The 19,623-nt window shown below is 32.9% G+C and overlaps 5 protein-coding genes across 7 annotated transcripts in view; 3 read left to right on the top strand and 2 right to left on the bottom strand.

The window, feature by feature from the left end:
• The window catches only part of LOC104819064 (transcription factor bHLH130-like), a 6,096-nt gene extending 1,452 nt beyond the window's left edge, over positions 1-4,644 (bottom strand). Inside the window, exons 1-3 of one of the 3 annotated variants that reach the window (XM_010548945.1) lie at positions 4,552-4,644; positions 4,050-4,167; positions 1-309 (exon numbers count right to left, since the gene is read on the bottom strand). The exon at positions 1-309 is cut by the window's left edge and continues 129 nt beyond it. In XM_010548945.1, the coding sequence (XP_010547247.1) occupies positions 1-309; positions 4,050-4,140 (400 nt within the window). In that variant the 5' untranslated portion in view covers positions 4,141-4,167; positions 4,552-4,644. Of the gene's footprint in view, positions 310-557; positions 613-729; positions 828-4,049; positions 4,168-4,551 lie in introns of those variants that run through there. The other 2 variants (XM_010548947.1, XM_010548946.1) reach the window with 2 other exon arrangements.
• LOC104819063 (zinc finger A20 and AN1 domain-containing stress-associated protein 5-like) lies at positions 4,200-5,321 on the bottom strand. Its single transcript, XM_010548944.2, has one exon. The coding sequence runs from the start codon at positions 5,083-5,085 to the stop codon at positions 4,546-4,548; it is 540 nt and encodes a 179-aa protein (XP_010547246.1). The 5' UTR covers positions 5,086-5,321; the 3' UTR covers positions 4,200-4,545.
• Positions 5,322-13,503: 8,182 nt separating this feature from the next.
• LOC109116895 lies at positions 13,504-15,438 on the top strand. The gene is made up of 3 exons (XM_019203155.1): positions 13,504-13,586; positions 13,922-15,170; positions 15,281-15,438. The coding sequence occupies exon 2, from the start codon at positions 13,996-13,998 to the stop codon at positions 14,599-14,601; it is 606 nt and encodes a 201-aa protein (XP_019058700.1). The 5' UTR covers positions 13,504-13,586; positions 13,922-13,995; the 3' UTR covers positions 14,602-15,170; positions 15,281-15,438.
• LOC104819065 lies at positions 14,612-15,300 on the top strand. The gene is made up of 2 exons (XM_010548948.2): positions 14,612-15,170; positions 15,281-15,300. Exons 1-2 carry the CDS (start codon positions 14,612-14,614, stop codon positions 15,298-15,300), a joined length of 579 nt encoding a protein of 192 aa, XP_010547250.2.
• Positions 15,439-17,143: 1,705 nt separating the features above from the next.
• On the top strand, positions 17,144-18,340 carry LOC109116886 (transcription termination factor MTERF8, chloroplastic-like). The gene has a single exon (XM_019203125.1). It carries the CDS (start codon positions 17,144-17,146, stop codon positions 18,338-18,340), a length of 1,197 nt encoding a protein of 398 aa, XP_019058670.1.
• Positions 18,341-19,623: the final 1,283 nt, after the last annotated feature.

A 19,623-nucleotide genomic window follows, 5' to 3' on the forward strand; every position in this document is an offset into this window, starting at 1 on the left:
AATTCTGCAGACCAAGAAGATCATTGTTCTGATGCGTGATTGGCTCTTTGTTCTCATGTGTTTTCATAACATCTGCAAAGAAACTGTCCATCTCTGGGCTGGGTGACCGGAAAGACCGGTAATTGCCGCCATTTTCGAAGCTGTTGTTGAAGAAAGGGCTTGGTGTTGACCGGTAACGAGCCGCACCATTGGTGCGAATGAGCTGTTCTTGTTGCTGGTTTGGGAAATAAGGATCCATGAAATCTTCGTTCTTTATGAACTCTGCTTCTGGGTGCGTGAAGTTATTACCGTACACGAGGCTCATCTCTTCTGCAAAAACCCAAACTCTGAAATATTCAACAACTCAACTTTTGAACTTACATACATATATACATATATACATATATATATGCGCACGTCCATTAATTCTTATGGAGATTGGATTCAATGGTGAGTAAATCGCAGTAAGACAACAAAAACAAGTGCAGAGAAGCTTCTCTGGCAAAGATTTGATGTTTCTTGATGGGAGTTCAGACATGTTTCTTCTCTACTGTTGTTAGAGTGTTAAGCTCAAATACCAGACAGGGGTATGAAATTCTTGCATCCGCCATGAAAACTAGCTTGAAGCAGACACTAAAAGGAGAAACAAAGAACACAATGCGAAAAGATCGAAACTTTTTAAAGAGGATCTTAGTTCAAGAAACCAAGAGTATTCATTTTCAGCGATGATCGAGGAAACGAAAACAATACCTCGAGTTTTTTGGTCTGAACACAAGCTCTGTGTTTTTTTTTTCTCTGCTTACGAAAAAAATGGATGGATTGAAAATATTACAGAGAAGATGATCAAATGCAGAGTAAGAACACAGGCGAATATAAGAGCCGATAGTTCCTAGAAAGCCCTTGGATTAGTGTTTTATTACAGGGAATGCCATTGGAGGAGGAGGCTGATGTGAGATGCGTGACGTCAGCATTGCGACAGCGGAATTCGGTTGACCAAAGCAAAACTTCGAAGGAAAAAAAAAAGAAATATATCATTTCCTCACTCTTTGGGTATTATAAGCTATTGAATGCTTGAAAGTGAAATTTTTCATATATATTGAAATTACCCGCTTGTTTAGATTTAAATTTTTGTATAATATATGATCGTTTAATCATCTAAATCATACATTATACATACAGAAAATTTGCACAAAGAATTTCGTCGACCATGGAAGCGATTAAAGATGATACGTCGGTTTAGATGTCAAATATTTGATATGTACAAAATTTATATAACACTTTCAAAAAAATTTGAAGATTTTAATTGGAACTATATAATTTTTATTTAATATTGCAAATTTTTATTTTATTTTATTTATTACAGTCGATGTGCAATGTAGATAATTGATTACTACAGATTTTCAAAATTAATGTCTTGGCGGTGCATTTTTTAGTACGGACGAAATTCATACGGATAATCTCACGTATACCTCAAAGTTTGACATGTATGTGTCGTTGGGCACCAAATTTTTTATAGAATTACAAATTTAGATTGATTAAAAAAAATCATAGAAATCTTACGTACATGCTTTGAATGCTAAAAAGTTAGTAGTGGTTTTCCTTGTTTCAAATTTTTAAAACTTAAATTCAAGTTTTTTTTTTACTATAAAACCCAATTTTTGAATTCAATTAATCCAATTTTCTAATTTTCTAGATTAATAACTACAAATCAATTTAAATTATTATATTTCCTTAACACAATTCATTATCCACAGTAACTAATTGTTGCAAAAACTCCAACTAATAATTTCTAGCGAAAAAATCGTAAAGAAAATAAAATATTTTTTGGCTACTGAAACCCATAAAAATCTGCTTATTTATTTTGTTTTATGAAACACTTTGTGTATACAACAAACAAGAAGGACCGACGAGGTCTCTTGGTCAAGAAGAAAATAATACTCTTATTGTACGTATTAATTAAGTAATTAACCAAAATAATTACGAGCAAATCATATTTTAATTAAAACGACAGCTGGCTCTTGGACGTGCCTTTATTGGTGATCACATCGAGGCCAAATACAGCTATATGGGCTCTCCGATGGCTGTTTGATTTGAAGATTAACCTAAACCCATTCTCCAATTAGATATTAATTATTGGTGAAATCTATATTAATTGCTGAAATTTATATTAATCGTTAAACGGATGTTAGTTCGGCTCGACCATGTCTTAATAATCCAACTGAATCTAATACTAATAGATATTTTTAAATATAAATCACATTCTATTTAAAAATAGGGTATAAATTTTTTAAATCAATTAATATAATCCAAATAGAATAAAATCAAATGAAAATGAAAATAAATTTTTTTAATGAAAACTGAAATCGAGTAAAATCTAAACAAAATTTGCAACAAACAATTCTAACATAAAATGGATATAATTTTTTTAAATAAACAATTAGAATATAAGAAGAAGAAAATTCAAAATATCGAAGCTAATAGCTTCGTGGATTTTTTATGGTTAATTATTATAATTAATGTTTTAAAATGTTAAATTTCCCATCCACTTGGAGTTGACATCTTTAAAAAATGTCAACCCCCAAAATCCCGTACCATTGAAAACCAAAATTGTAGAATAAAATAAAATCTACACTTGATAACTCTTTTTAGAAAACAAAAACTCACATTTAATTATACAATAAACAAAACCTTCAACATGAGCAATAAAATACGAAAATTTAAAACAAAAATTAGATAATTATATTATAATATTTGGGGATGTCATTCTCTTATAAACTTTGGTTATAATATCTAAATGGAATTTAATAATAATTAGTTATATTTCAATCGAATTGGATTTAGATAATGATGTAATACTATATTTAAAAAATATAAAGTTAAAGAAAATAAATTAAATTTGAAATATAACAATAATAGAAAAATTTAATTTAAAATAAAATAATTAAAATTTATAAATATTTAGAAAATTTAAACAAAATAATTGAAAAATTGAATTTGATGGTGATCGGCATGAAACCGAAGAAAACGACATCTTAGTTGATAATATTAAATGCAACAATGCGTTCACACATCATGATTTCAACTCATAAAAATTACACAATATTATGTAGAGTTATATAGACTAAGTAAAATTATTTTATATTGATATTATTTAACTAATTGTAGAATTATTTGACATGATCTTCTCTAAAACATGAAATATTTAAAATTTCCGCATAACTTATGAAAAAAAAAAGATATTTAACCGGATTTTTTCGGTTCTCTTGCAAACTGAGAAAATATTTTTTTTGCAAAAACTATACATATAATGGAATAAGTATTTTAAAATATACAATTTGATCGACTTTATCCTATATATTTTTTATAAGTTTACTGTGAATTTAACACATACATATTCATAAAATCATAAAATCAAGAAACTTATAATAAATTTTATAAATTCAAACTAAACCAGTTACATTATATAGGATATAATAAAGGAATATTAGTTTTGCAAGTTTGGTTTTGGAATTAAAAGCCGAAAATTACACCTTAACCGCACACGCAACCACAAACGTTGAATTGAAGCTTGACGTTAATGGAGATATGGCCACCATCTTCGTTTAACCATAAATTAACAAATAAAATAAAATTATATGACGTAACCAAATCAAATATGGCATTTTAATTCAGATTTGTTTAATTATTTATAGATTTGACATTTTTAGGAAAAAAATGTTTATCAAACTGAGTTTTTTACTTTTTCTAATTTTTTATTTTTATTTTAAAATTCATTTTTATTACGAAATTCGGCTCGAGCAAATGTAACAATAACCCATTTCCTCTCATCTTTAATTTTTGTATCTATCGAATTTATTCTTTTATTTTTTTAAATTAATTAAATATATTACTATTTTTAGGTGCTGCCTTCTTGTTTTCTTCCGTTCACACACGTTTCGTCTCGTGATTGGACTGTTATTCTATCTTCGAAAAACAGCAAATTTCTCGCGAGAAATTGTCTGACAGCCAATAATTACAGATTTTCGTGATAATTAAGTACAGCGCATGTTGTTATCTTTGGGACCCCATACCTTTAATAAATTCGTAACTGTGCTTGCCAGATACGTTTTCATAATTACCCTTTTGCCCTCCTGTTCGAACGAAACTACACGCGCATGCCATTCGAGACCATCTCTCCTAATCGATCAGCTGAAACAACAAAAAAGAAGTGGAAGGGGGGAAAATCACAAGGCAAATCACATCTGACGCGATGCAAATCATCAAACCTTAAAGCCACAAAATAATAATCTTCAGATTTCTCAAACACGAAGCTAAGAATGTAATTTAAGAAAAAAAAATAAAGAGAAGATGAAAAAAAAAAGAGAAGAAAGAAGAGGTTTCAGATTTGATCGAACATAGGAAGAATCAGAAAATCCTTCTGATCTTCGTTTAATACACCAACGAAATCGATTTCTCCCGGCATCTCCATGGCGACTCTCGGCTAGAGGATATTTTAGATCGAGCTTGATCTACGAAGAAATTCGACGATTGAGGGTTCAGATTTTTTTTTTAATCTGGTGAGATAATTTAAACCTTGACGATCTTCGCCGCCTTGACGACCGGATTTTCTCTGGCGATCGTCTCACGACCCACAGCCTTGTAGTCATAGCTGCAGTCATGGCGGTCGGAGTACCGGTGCTCCGCGCAGAAAAGCTCGCCGCAACGGCACCGGAAGCCGGTCAAACCGACCTTCCTCCGGCAACCAGAACACCGATTAACGATCTTCTCCACCTCCGTCACGTCGCTCTCCCTATTCCGCCCTATAATCACCTTTACCGGAGACAAATCTGACCGATCCTTCGACAACGACCGGAGGGCGCTAGATCTGGCCGTTTTCTTCGAGATCGGCCCTCCCCCAACACCGACCCCACCCTCCTTGACGACGTTGTTGGCGCCGGCGATGGATGAGACGGAGGAAGAGGAGGACGAGGCGGTGGTTGCGTTAAAGCATTTCTGACACATGTTGTTGGTTGCCGGATTTCCGGTGACGCCGCAGTTGTTGACACAGAGCGTCAAGGTCTCCGGTACTTTGAACTCTGTCTCCTCCTTCTCCGTCCTCTGCGCCATGTCCACGATCTACACCGGCAACCGAAGGATCTCTCCGGATGGAGATTTCGCGAACGAATTCAAACAAATTGAAAGAGAGATCGGTTAGAGAAGGAGGAGGAGAGGTTCTCCTCTTCTTCTTTTTTTTCTTTTTGAAGGAGAGATTATTTTTTTTCTACAGCGAAAATGGTAAGAGCTCCAGAGAGAGAGAAATGGTGATTTTGAGGGGATTAGATTGAGAGGCCTGTAATGGGGAAGGAATATGGCGTATCGACTCTTATCATTTCAGTTCCCTTTTCCTTCCTTTGGTGGGTTTTGAATTTACGAAAATATCCTCTTGACCTCCGTAGAATTACGGTGGACAGTTTCGTCATTTTATGTTCGGTATCTTACGTATTTATGACGTCATACATTGGACCATACGGCGTGTTTTCTTTTTAAATTCTCATTCTCTGTTAAAGTAATATATCTCATTGGATATATTATTATTTCAGCTAAAAAAACATTGGTGAATTCCAAATCACGGATATACATGGAAATTTGAATTTAAATAACACTTCAAAATATAATTGATACTATCATACTATCGTGATGTTTGATTTAAATATTCGATGTGGATGATATCAATTCTAATAGTCATGTTTAAAATTTCGATAGAGTTGTATCATATATATTCTTTAGAAATATTATTGGACCCGTTTGCAAAATTTTTCTAGTTGAATATTTTCCACCTCATAAAATAATTAATTTGAGATATTATACCTATTATGATAGAAATCAGACACATATATAGAATTTCAATTGTATATAAGCAATAGTTTGTTTGTTTAGTATTAAATATTAATAACTCATATAGATATGACTCAATAATTAGTTGGATTACTAAACGTTTAAATAATTAATTATCTAAAGAGTGACAATAATTGTAAATGCATAAAAAAACAAATAAAAATAAAAAGTAAATGTTTCTTAATTTACAAGATGTAAAAATAAACTTAATTTGTGAAATATGTCAATGCAGACTATATCTTTGAAAAAACATATTTTTTCTATATACAAACAATATCCTTAAAAAGTTACTATTTTGTCTTCACCAGTAATTAAATTCTGGGATTTTATTCATTGAATGTTTTATGATATTTTGGTTCATTCATCTCTATAACTGTGGAGAGCTCCCTTTTGTTAAGAGTAAGAAGGTTATCCCAATGTCTTCTTGTCTGACTAATTCTAGAAATCATGGGGAAAAATCAATGATCATAGAATTTTTTTTTATTTTGGCGAAATGGATATGGAATATATTGATCAAACTGCTGCAAATATTGTATTAAATTAATACAAAAATATATTTTATTTTTCCACTAAATTCAAAATAAAATAATTTAGTTTACAAAATATCAGATCTGTGTATTATTTATTTGAAATAGTCATTTTTTTATTAAAATTGAATTAAATGTTTAAAAATGTAATAAATTAAAAAGAAAAAATAAATAAATAGTAAATGGTAATTGTGTACTGGAGATTAATGGAAAAATATCTAGAATATTTTTTTAATCACTTCCTGTGTAAATAAACTGAAAAGATCTAGAAAAGGATGCAGAACTTGGTTTATAGTAAATAGTAAATAGTAAGTGGACAATTAATTAACCAATTTCCAAATAGACTTACTCTATGTTGGAAATTGTGAGGAATGAATGCTTTTTGCAAAATAATCAAATCTTTGTTTCCTAAATCCGCAAAAAGATTATTCGTTATTTATTTTCGATTAAAAAATTACGTAAGCCAAGTTTTTGGCGTCGCCCTCGCTGATCACGCAAACGCACCCGAGGGTAATACGGTAATTTACGTGTCGCAAATGGCCCTTCTCTCCGAGGTTAAAAGGGTAATTATACAATGGGCCCCCCCCCAACTCTCCCACGGGATCTTTTTCTTCGAGCTGCCGACTCTGACCGACTGATGCGATTACGACGTCGTTTCATAAGATTTTTTAGCTGTAAAAAAAATTATATATGAAACGACGTCGTAATCGTATCGGTCGTTTCATGTATATACGATTGGATTGTTTCTGCCGTTTAGTGTAATTTCTTTTGTCTTGGTTGTGTTATAAATGCTTTTTGCACGTATCGAAAAAATATCTGGAGAAAGAAAAAAAAATACATTTTTATATTATATAATATAATATAATATAATAATATGTCAACCGGCTGCATAAAAAAAGTTTTTGGACTGCCAATTTTCTTCCCATTTTGACTTGAAAAATATCAGCAAATTGATTCCATTCATGATGTGCAGTTAAACATCGTGGAATATTAGCATGTAATTTCTTGGAGTTCATTTCCCTTTTTATATAATTAAAAGTCCTTCTAGATAAAAGTGTTTATTAAAAACGATTTTTTGTATTGTAAGATAATATTATTTTTGTTATTATTGATTATTAAATAATTTTGAATAAATAATATCATTTTTAATGAATTTTTTGTAGAATAAAAAACTTAAATAAAATAAAATCACAATAATATACAAACTTTAATGTGGTATAAAAGAGGAGAAGTCATACTAAATATTTTTCTGTTTATTTAGCCCAACTTTTTTTAACACGTCGAATTTTCACTAAACTTATTTTTAAAATCATAACTTTAAAATTACAAGTTTATCCTCGATAAATAAATAATTTTCGACCGTCGACCCATCTTTCGGTAGATAATGTTTTCAAACGACGGAGAAATGCGGTATATGTGACGGTGGAGTGGATCAGAACCGGTTTACGATTGTCGATTGGTAAAATGGTACTTATCACGACCGGTTAAGGGTAGTTTAGGGATTTCATCTTTTTTGGTTATTAATTAAAATTTTGTTTTGGAGGATTTTTTTTTTCGTTGCCATGGCATGTAATGTTGCGGGAGTTTGGATGGACAATTTGGTGATTAGGACTTGTGGTACGTGTTTAGTTATTTTAATTTAAGGATTATTATTTTCTGTAAACTATATTAACTTAAATATTTTTTTTGATGGGAAAATATCAAATAATACTTTCATATTTAACTGCACCATCTATTTCTTAGCGGTAAATGAATCTGATCAGTTAAAAGAAAATCAACGTAATTTTCTTTTCTTTTTTTCACTATCCAATGTGATTTTCTAATCTCATATCTTCTTCAAGTTTTTTCCACAGTTTTTTTTTATATGTTTGGAATCATCTAATACATTGTATGTCTTGTATTTTCGTGGCATAATTTAATTTCAAATAAAAGCTGTCTTTCTTAGGAACAAATAAAATATTTCTTAAATGTTTTATTTTTTGGTGAAAATATTTCTTAAATGTTGTGTTTCTCCGAAATATTTTATTTTGTAAAGTGTGTGGCGTGTATCTTCGAGTTGAAATGGAAATCGTGGGCTCAATATCTGAATTTGTCAAATATTATGTACGAGTTTTTCTACAGTATTTCTTTTTTATTTAACAACCCTTGTGAGTTGTGATGTCACGTTTATAGCTTTAGGAGTCTAATTGACAGCTATTTATTAAATTTAAATATATAAAAAAACTTCAAAAAATTACTAAACTTGCGAATAGGGTGAAAAACTAATTGCTAAACTTAAAAGTATTCTTATTTATTTTTGAATTTTGAAAATTGGATACGATAATTTTTAAACTTACTTAAAATATTATAATTGTCTTTATAATAATTTTGATCAAAATAATGCGTTGATCAATCCTACATGGCACGTGAATTGTCAAGATACGTAAGATTTTTATGTCATGTATATAAAATTGGGTTTAATAGACACGATTTAATAAAACCGGTTCGTAATAGAGAAAATTATGGTTCATCGGAAGATCTGTGATAATGACGGAGAACGAAATAATTATCATCACTATCGGTTCTCGAACTCTAGATCCATATCAATGGCTTCTCCGCCGAAATAGAAACGTTTGACATCAAAATAATCATCATCGGACATAGATCTCTTTCATCCCAAATTTTCTGGAGAAAACGGTGTCGTTCAAGAGAGAGACGCGGTGATCGAACCAAAATTTGTACTATTATAAACCAGTTTTGTTAAACCATGTCTATTAAATCCAGTTCTGTATAAATGGTATTAAAATCTAACACGTCATGACAGTTCATGCTCTACCTAATATTGTTCAACATATTATTTTGGTCAAATTTATGGTAAAGACGATTATGACACTCTTAAATTTTAAGAATTACCGTGTCAATGTTTTGTATCGAATTGCAAATTTGTTAATCTTCAGGGTTTCCCCTCTAAATAATGATATTTCTGATGTTTTAGCTTTTGTAATGAATTTGCCTTCAAAAATTTTTTGATACACGAAAAAATGAACTTTGAATCCACATGGATTTAAATGTCTTGGTTGGAATTTTTATTTTGATTTTGTACGATTGTTTATTATTTTTATATTACGTTTTTTTTTCTTCTAAAATTTTAATATTTCAAATCTCCCATGGCACATAACCTGATTTATCGAACAAAAATTCTCTTTAAAAATTAGAAAAAAGACGGACAGAGAATTTAATTACCGGAAAATTCCAAAACTCGGAGATGAACAAAGGAAAACATTAAAATAAACACAGCAATTGATCGAAATAAACACAACACTCCCAAAAAAAAATTCACATCAACAAATTTTTTGTTCCCTTCGACTCTCCGAGCCTTGTTCGACATTATGCTTACTGCAAGAGGTACGCGACGACGGCGGCGACGGATGCTCCGATCACCGGCAAGCTACCGATGGCGGAGGCACCGCTGCTTGGTCCCGGAGCCGGAGCCGGCGATGCCACGTCAGCTGCGACGGCGCTGATGGAGGCGGCAGCGAAGATGACGGCCACGGCGATCTTCTTCATCTCCATTGTCCCTCTGTTGTTTTTTTGAATGGCGTGTTTGGACGCAGAGGTAGAAATATCCTCGAAATGAGTTAAAAGCCAAACACGCCTTTTCTTTCAAATTTGTGTTTTTTCTTTTGCTGCTTGAAGAATGTGGAGCGACGGAGAGAAGGTATTTATAGGGAATGGTAAGGGTATTTTAGTAAATTAGTTTATTAAGTTTTGCCTTTTCTGGGGGATTATTTACCAAAATGGGTCAAGGGTGCCATGTTTGGAAAGCGAAGAAAAAGCCATTTTTATTGGTTGTCATTTGTTGATTAAGTCATGTGGTTGGTACTTTGGTACTTTAAATTTGAAATCTCTTAAATTAAGTAAATCGATTTTTGCCTTTTAGAGTTATTTATTTCCTTTCTAGTAGATATATATGGTAAAGAATAAAATCTGAAAACTTGGAATTGGAATAGAGTGGCAATAAAAGGGAAGAAATAAAAAATTGTAAAAAATTAAAAATGTACAGATACCAACATATATGTTGAATTAAAGGAAAATGAAATCGTAAGACAATTGTCAAAATATTGGAACCCTAAAACCACTTGGGCTTAAAGAAAAGATTGATTTCATTTTTTACTATTGTTTCTGGTCAGTAGTAGGACTTGGGCCATTCATTATCGGGCCTTTATGTTTCATTATTGGGCTTTAAACAAAGGCCCAATATAATTGAAACAACGGTTCGTCTCCGTTCTCTGCAAGTATCTTTCATTTCAATGGCTTTTGATGTTTTTATCAAAAGTTGATAGTAACGTTTCTTTTTTTGGTAAAATTTTTATCTTTCAAATCTCGGAAAGGCACATAAGCTGAGATTTGTCGAACAGAAGTTCTCTTCAAAAATTAGAAAAAAGACGGACAGGGAATTTAATTACAAAACACGGAGATGAACAAATGAAAACATCAAAATAAACGCAACATTCCCGAAAAAATTCACATAATCAAAATTTCTGTTCGCTTCTCCAATCGACGGCGGCGGCGACGGATGCTGATATCACCGGCGAGCTACCTATCGAAAGAGACCTGACTATCTCGAGAGAGAAAGAGAGAAAAGCAATTTGTCCAAACTTTCTGTATATTTTCCTCCAAATGAAAAACGGTGTTCTTATACCACAGAGAATTCAAAATCCTAAAACAGAGTGAAAGGCGCCAAAACTGAAAACTTATACGGAGTCGTCTCATAAGTTTTTGGGGCCTATACATATTTTAAATTTATATAAATTAATAAATTTTAAAATAATAATTTTAAATAAAATTAAAAAATTAAAAATTGTATTATTTCCAAAACTATTTAAAAATGATATAAATATATTAAATTTAACATAATATACCAATGAACTGCTATAATATATTTTAATTAGTTTTAATAAATATTTTTTAATATATTTTATAGAAACAATCAGTTCTAATAAATGTTTTTTTATAACAATTATAATATATTTTGGTTTTAGCTGTTAAAAATAAATATTTTAATTTATTTAATAATAATAAAGATAACTAATAATAACAAAAGTTGTTACCATTTATAATTAATTTTAATTATTTTCTATTATTAATAATTATTAATTAATAAGGGACCCCATAAATCTTAGGAGTCCTGTTCCATCGCACCTTTTGAACATGCTAATAGACGGCCCTGCTTATACTAGAAAACAAAACCAGAAACTAAACCAAGACGACAATCTCTAATACTATCGATAGCGGAGGCGCCGGTGCTTGGTCCAGGAGACGGAGACAGAGATGCCGCGTCAGCTGCGATGGCGCTAACGGAGGCGACAGCGAAGATGACGGCAACGACGGTCTTCTTCATCTCCATTGTCCCTCCGTTATTTTTTTTCTAAAATGACGTGTTTGGACGCAGGGGTAGAAACATAGGGTTATTGGTTAAGTGCGACAAAAAGATGTGGTGTTTTGCAAAGTATGACAAAATAGTTATGACCTTTGCAAATTATACCTTTTTATAAATTTTTGACAAAATTACCCTTACTTTATTGTATAATTTCAATATTGTCATTTAGCGTCCCAAAAAATATGCAATATAAAAAGCAGATTTTTTTGGAAACTGTGTAATCCGTGAGAGCTGTTTTTCATCCGGAAGAGACTGTTTTTATCCGGGAGAACTGTTTTTCATCCAGGAGAGTCTGTTTTTTATCCGGCATAACTGTTTTTCGTCCGAGAGAGTCTGTTTTTTGTCCGGGAGAACTGTTTTTTTGTCCGGAAGAGTCTGTTTTTTGTGCGGAAGAATTTTTTTTTTGTCCAGGATAACTGTTTTTGTTCGGGAGAGTTTGTTTTTATCCGGGAGAATCTTTTTTTTGTCCGGGAGAACTGTTTTTTGTCCGGGAGGATTGTTTTTTGTCTGAAAAAATCTGTTTTCGTTCGGAAAAGTTTGTTTTTTTGTCCCGAAGAAATGTTTTTTTCGAGGGAGTTGTTTTTCGTTCGGGAGTCTACGTTTTTTGTTCGAATGAAAAATAGTTCTCACGTATAAAAAAAATTGTTTTTCATACAAAAAATATTTTTTCCCCGATGAAAACAATTCTCTAAAAAAAAAAGTATTCTCAAAAACGAAAATAGATTTTTTCGGATAAAAAACATTTCTTTCGGATAAAAAAAGTCTTTTCCGAATGAAAAAATGATTTTTTCGGACGAGAAATAGTTCTTCTTGATAAAAAAAATTATTTTTTTCGTATACAAAAACAGTTAAACCAAATAAAAATAGATTCTCATAGATGGAAAATAATTATTGCGGATGAAAAAATAGTTTTCTGAGATAACACAGTTTCTGAATAAAATATATTTTTTATGCTGTAATTTTTTTGAAATGTTTAATGGTAACATTGAAATTATACAATACAGTAAGGGTATTTTTGTCAAAAAATTATAAAAAGGTATAGTTTGTAAAAAAATGAAAAAAAAATATAAATTTCTAATGACGTGACGTTTTTTTATTACTGGTGCAAATTTCCCCTAGAAACATCCTGCAAATGAGTTGTAAGCCAAACGTTGTTTCCCCTTGTAAAAAATTAAGTAATGTCCTTTTCAAAATCTTTAATTTAAAATAACTAAAAAAATTAATGATAAAACGTGGGAATATTGGAACCCTCAAACCACTTGGGCTTAATAGAAAAGATTGATTTTAATCTTTACTGATATTACTACTGGGCCTTGAGCTGTTCATTATTGGGCTCTGATCTCGGTATACGGGACAGAGCGCTCTTCGAATATTACTCAAATAATCTACTTGGGTCGCAGCAATTTCAATGTACACCACCGAAAAAAAAAAAAAATTTTCAATTTTAACCCATTTTTCGATTGGAAAAGTCCGAAATACTCTTTTCGTTTTATTTTTTGCGACCTTATTACGACTAACATATAACTGATATACCACTAAAATAAGATAGATGATTTTTTTGCCACCTTTTTTAGAATCAATTGTAACTATATTTAGAATTAATTACGAAGTCATAATAACGAAGTTGTTTTCGAACGGATAAAAATCGCGTATTCATTAAGGTAACTTCGTCTTTCACATGAAATAGGTGTGACCAAGTCCTTCATTTGAGTAAAATTCTCCCTCCGGCAGTGTGAGTGTCTGCTCTCCGATCCCGACGGCGTTGCAGCTACTGACCGTTGGCTAAGGTTTGATTTTCGATTCTTTTCTTCTTCAACATAGATTTGTTTCGTGTTCTTGGGATTTTTTTTTTGTATTTTGATATTTTCCCTCCCTCAAATATCCAGAAACTCCACGTCTTTGTTGATGAATTTGAAGTTCTAGGGTTTAGTGCCGTTGAACGTTATGAGTTTGCAAAGGGTTTTTGGTTCTGATTGCTAAAAAATCTTGCCTTTTTTTGTGGGTTTTTTTATTTAGATTCTTATTCTTTGATTTTCGCTCGTCATTTCGTTTTTTTACTTGGAAAAATAGCTTGGATCGGTTATCGCTGATTATGCGTTTGTATCGATGTTGTATTTCTCAGCTTTAGTTGGACTTTGAGCTTTTTTATATCAGATTTGAAAGCTCATAATTGGAGCCATTTGAAAATTTCGCAAGATGATTCATTCATTCCGGAGAACAAAATGGCTGGCCTTGGTGAAGATTCCGGTGGTGTATAATCCGACGCAGTTTTCTTCTGTATTGAGTTCAGAACGGCTTAGGTATTTGTCTGCTCTGGTTTCGGCTCAGGACAGCAGAAAATCATCTTTTAGCGTATCTACTTTGATTGGTAGTGCTCCTGAGTCTGATGTTGGGCGTCTGAAATTGCCGAAGAAGGCAAAATCAGTGTTGAAGTTCCTCGAAGATTATGGTTTCTCTGAATCTCAGATCAAATCCATTGTTTCTCGAAGGCCACAAATCCTCCAATGCGATCCCGAGAAAATCCTGAAGCCGAAAGCAGAGTTTCTCTTCTCGAAAGGGATATCAAAGCTTGATTTCACGAGAATAGTTTCAGGGGAACCAACGGCTCTAACCCGCAGTCTCGAGAACCATATAATACCTCTATTCGATTTCCTGAAGGATGTGATTGGTAGCGAGGAGTTGGTGCTACCCGTATGTGTTCCGCTCCAACATAAGGGAATCCCTCGAACTGAATACCAAGAAGTTGCAAAATGCCGGGGTACCCCAAGCGCGGATCACCTTGCTGATAATTTACCAACTTAGAGCTATTGCCATGAAAGCATCAAGGTTCAACGAAGCCTTCACCAGAGTTAGAGAAATGGGTTTTGAACCGACGGAAACCAACTTTGGAAATGCCGTTGCGGCAATCGGATGGTGTAGTAAGTCGGTCTGGGAAGGGAAAATGAATCTTTTCAGGAGCTATGGCTTATCCGATTCAGAGATCTTGAAAGGGTTCAAGAAGCAACCGAGGATCATGATGTTCCGACAAGAGAACACGATAAAAAAGATGAATTTCTTCATCAAGAGATTGCATTGGTGCCCTCAGAAGGTGATGATGGCTCCGCATGTTTTGTTGCCGAGCTTTGAGAAGAGAATAATTCCTCGGCTCTCTGTTCTGTATCTTTTGGTAACCCGAGGAGAGGTTGAGGAGAAGGAGATCAGCTCGGTTATGAATTTTCTGAAAATGGCTGAAAGAGAGTTTGTGGAGAAGTTTGTTGCGGCGTACAAAGATCGAATCCCTCAGATCTCGGAGGCTAACGAGGGGAAGCTGAAGATGGAGGAGAACCTTCATACACTAAACAAGGTGTTCATCAGGAACGAGTTCTTGGCAGGTACTTAGTATACAGTTTCACTGTCTTTTTTTTTTTTTTGCGCAACAATGGTGTCTGGTTCATTCCGATGGTATTGGATGTTCCGTTTATGACATGCATCAATCTTACAGGTGAGGAGGTGACATTATGAAGCATTGGCATGGCTTTGATCTTTTTAATAAGCACTCTCATAATGTAAATATTAGCTCTTTTTAAAAAAAATATTTGGGGAATATGATGTAAAGGGTAGGTCCAATTTATTTTGGTTTTATCCTTCAAAAAAAAAATATATATATATATACACCATAGTTTGTTTATGTGACCCACTTCCATGTGACTATCCAAGGATCTTCGTGTCCTCTTTCTTTTTTTAATTAGATTTTCATAAAAATTGTAATCTAATTAGAAATATCAAATCCAAAATCCCATTGATTTTTTTTCATGCCGATAGATTTTAAATGAATTTTGTTGATCTCATTAATGCTAAAAATTGGTTTATGTCCAAAGAGATATTAACTCCTCAACCGACACGGATACGAATGCGAAATTTGCGTTTAATCGTAAATCTTCTTTTATATTGTATCCTAACTCTTGCCCATATTGGTTTTTTCGGATGGTAACAAATGATTATCCTTCAATATTTTACTTTAATCTATTAATTTTTTGTAAAAAAAAAAATAGACCATAAACTGAAAATTCTAAAATGTAGAATTTGGAGTTTAAAATTTGTATTTAAGATTTAACATCTAAAATTTTAAGGTTTGGAGTTTACAATAAGGATAAATTAACAGTAGCAAAATGATTAAAAAATTATAAAAGTTAAACTAATTACCAAATTTTCCAATAAAAGCGACGAGTTAGGAATATATAGAATCATTCATATGGATGAATTATCACAAACAATAACACGTTTGAAAAATGTACCCTTCTAAATGATGCCACGTCAGCTGCGACGGCGCTGAAATAGGCTGTAGCGAAGATGACGGCGCCGGCGGTCTTCTTCATCTCCATTGTCCCACTGTTGTTGTTTTTTTAATGGCGTGTTTGGACGCAGGGGTAGAAATACCCTCCAAAATGTTTATAAGCCAAACGTTGGAATATTTATTTTTTCTCTTATAAATTCAGTAGTTTCCTTTTCAAAATCTTTAATTTAAAATAATTAAAAAAACATTAAATGATAAAAAGTTGGAATATTGGAACCCTCAAACCACTCGATTTTAACTTTTACAGATGTTTCTGGTCGCTATTAGGCCGTGGGCCGTTCATTATTGGGCTTTACAAAAGGCCCAATAAATGAAACAACGATTCGTCTCTGTTCTCGGTATGCGGAACAGAGCGCACCTCCAGCGACAGTGTCTGAATTCGACCCCGACGGCGTTGCAGCGAGTGACCGTTTGCTAAGGTTTGATTTTCGATTCCTTTCTTCTTCGATATAGATTTGTTTGGTGTTTTGGGATATTTTTTGTATTTTGATCTTGTTTCCGCTTTAATCTCCAGAAATTCCACGTCTTTGTTGATGAATTTCAAGTTCTAGGGTTTAATGCCGTAGAATCCGTCCATGTATCTGTTTCGCCATTTCATGCAGCTAACGTTTGATTTTCGATTCCTTTCTTCTTCAACATAGATTTGTTGAGTGTTCTTGGGATTTTTTTTTTGTATATTGATACTCCCCCTCCTAAGTATCCAGCAAGTGTGAAGTTCTAGGGTTTAGTGCCGTTGAACGTTGTGAATTTGCAAAGGATTTTTTGTTCTAATTGCTAAAACATCTCGCCTTTTTTGTGGGTTTGTGATTTAGATTCTTATTCTTCGATTTTCGCTCGTCATTTCGTTTTTTTTTTACTTCGGTTATCGCCGAGTATGCGTTTGTATCGCTGTTGTATGTTTCAGCTTTTTTCGTGGCTGTCTATGCGCTTGTATCTACTGCGTTGGTTCTTCTACTGAGTTTGATATCGATTTGAAAGCTCATCATTGGAGCCATTTGGAAATTTCGCAAGATGATTCATTCTTTCCGGAGAACAAAATGGCTGGCCTTGGTGAAGATTCCGGTGTATAATCCGACACAGTTTCCTTCTGTATTGAGTTCAGAACGGCTTAGGTTTTTGTCTGCTCTGGTTTTGGCTCAGGACAATAGAAAATCTTCTTTTAGCGTATCTAGTTTGATTGATATTGCTCCTGAGTCTGATGTTGGCCGTCTTAAATCTCCGAAGAAGGCAAAATTGGTATTGAAGTTCCTCGAAGAAAATGGATTCTCTGAATCTCAGATCAAAATTGTTGTTTCTCAAAGGCCGCGAATCCTCCAGTGCGATCCTGAGAAAACCCTGAAGCCGAAAGCCGAGTTTCTCTTCTCGAAAGGGATATCGAAGCTTGATTTCACGAGAATAGTTTTAGAGGAACCAACAGCTCTATCCCGCAGTCTTGAGAAGTATATGATGCCTTTATTCGATTTCCTGAAGGGTGTGATGGGTAGCGAGGAGTTAGTGGCTAGAGCTGTCAGAAGCTGCCCGTATGTGTTCAGCTCCAACATCAGGAAAACCCTTGAACTAAATACCAAGAAGTTGCAAAATACCGGGGTACCCCAAGCCCGGATCGCCATGCTGGTAACTCACCAGCTTAGAGCTATTACCCTGAAAGCATCATGGTTTGACGAAGCCTTAACCAGGGTTAGAGAAATGGGTTTTGAACCGACGGAACCCAACTTTGTAAATGCCCTTGCAACAATCGGATGGTGTGGTAAGTCGGTCTGGGAAAGGAAAATGAATCTTTTCAGGAGCTATGGCTTATCCGATCCAGAGATCATGAAAGGGTTCAAGAAGCAACCAATGATCATGAAGTACCGAGAAGAGAACACGAAAACAAAGATGAATTTCTTCATCAAGAGATTGCATTGGTGCCCTCATAAGGTGATGATGGCTCCGCATATTTTGTTGCCGAGCTTAGAGAAGAGAATAATTCCTCGGCTCTCTGTTCTGCATCTTTTGGTAACCCGAGGAGAGATTGAGGAGAAGGAGATCAGCTCGGCTATGCGTTTTCTGAAAATGGCTGAAAGAGAGTTCGTGGAGAAGTTTGTTGCGGCGTACAAAGATCGAATCCCTGGGATCTTGGAGACCAATGAAGGGAAGCTGAAGAGGGAGGAGGACCTTCATACACTAAACAAGGCGTTCATCAGGAACGAGTTCTGGTCACGTACTTAGTACAGTTTCATTGTCCTTTTTTTTTTTTGCAACAACGGTGTCTGGTCCATTCTGATGGTATTGGATGTTCCATTTATACATGGAATTTAGAAAAAGTGAGTATATGAAAATTTTGGCGGAATTGATTTGGGTGAAAAAGTGATGGAATGATTGAAGAGACACATTTTGTGTAGAAATGTGATGCCATTGAAGTTTAAGACATCCATGTGAGGTTTTGAGTTTTTTCTCCTCGTCTTCCGTTCAGGTCCTTTTTTTTGGCAATTGCTACATTTCAATTGTAATACTATATATCTAATTATAAAATTAATTATATATAATTTAAAAAATTATCAACAAAAAAGATTTTAATTAAAAAATCTAGTTTTTACCTTCATCTTCCCATAACATTTAAAAAATTAAATTAAGCAAAATAGTACTCCGTTTAACTTTACATGACGTTTTGGCATCATACACATATATTAAAAAAATAAATATTATATCTAAAATATCCTTATTTAATCAGAATTAATTTTCTCTAATTAATGATAGTTTGCCATCTTAATAAAGGGTAATAGTGGAAAAAAAATATAAAAAATACATAAAAAACAACAAAACGTCATTCATTTTAAAACAAAAAAATTAGCCTAAAACGACATCTAAAATTAAACAGAGGGAATAATAATTTGCCTTTTTAATCCAAAAATTTATAAAATACGTAAACATTATTTACTCGATGAACTCATAATTTTATACTTTTTAATCTACAATTTATTTTTAATTTTCTTTTCTCCACAATCCTCTATATATAAAAATATTTTAAATAATCATTTCTCTGTGATGATATGGCTAATATTGTAACAGCAAATTTTTATTCTATTATTTGGTCACAATAAAGAATATTTTATAATTTTCGTAATTTTTTATCAATATAAAAATAGGTTTTGTTGTTTATTAAAAATATAAAATTGTAAGTTAATGGGTTAAATAATATTTTAGTTTTCCTTTGGAAAAAATGTGAGAATTTACGAGGTTTTCCACAACCGTTTGCGGTGTCACTTTATATTTCTAGGAGTATAATTGACATGTGTATTTATTAAATTTAAATAATGATAACCATTAGATCAAAATATATGAATCGATTCTAATTTTTCCCTTTTGTAAGGAATTTGCCTTCAAAATTTTCTCGATACTCGAAAATACTGAAATTTGGATCTTTCAAATCTCGGAAAGACATCTCTGTTCCTTTTTTTTTCCTGGAATGCCGTGTTTGGACGCAGGGATGGAAATATTCTCCAAAAGGGTTG

This window comes from Tarenaya hassleriana, unplaced genomic scaffold (assembly GCF_000463585.1).
Source record: "Tarenaya hassleriana unplaced genomic scaffold, ASM46358v1 Cleome3, whole genome shotgun sequence".
Lineage (NCBI taxonomy): Eukaryota > Viridiplantae > Streptophyta > Magnoliopsida > Brassicales > Cleomaceae > Tarenaya > Tarenaya hassleriana.

Excerpts from the sequence above, each read along its gene's own strand:
- LOC109116886 (XM_019203125.1), top strand. The coding sequence starts at position 17,144 with ATGATTCATTCTTTCCGGAGAACAAAATGGCTGGCCTTGGTGAAGATT.
- LOC104819063 (XM_010548944.2), bottom strand. The coding sequence starts at position 5,085 with ATGGCGCAGAGGACGGAGAAGGAGGAGACAGAGTTCAAAGTACCGGAG.
- LOC104819065 (XM_010548948.2), top strand. The coding sequence starts at position 14,612 with ATGAAAGCATCAAGGTTCAACGAAGCCTTCACCAGAGTTAGAGAAATG. Across the intron at positions 15,171-15,280 it reads CAGGAACGAGTTCTTGGCAG|GTGAGGAGGTGACATTATGA; the intron begins GTACTTAGTATA and ends TCAATCTTACAG.
- LOC109116895 (XM_019203155.1), top strand. The coding sequence starts at position 13,996 with ATGATTCATTCATTCCGGAGAACAAAATGGCTGGCCTTGGTGAAGATT.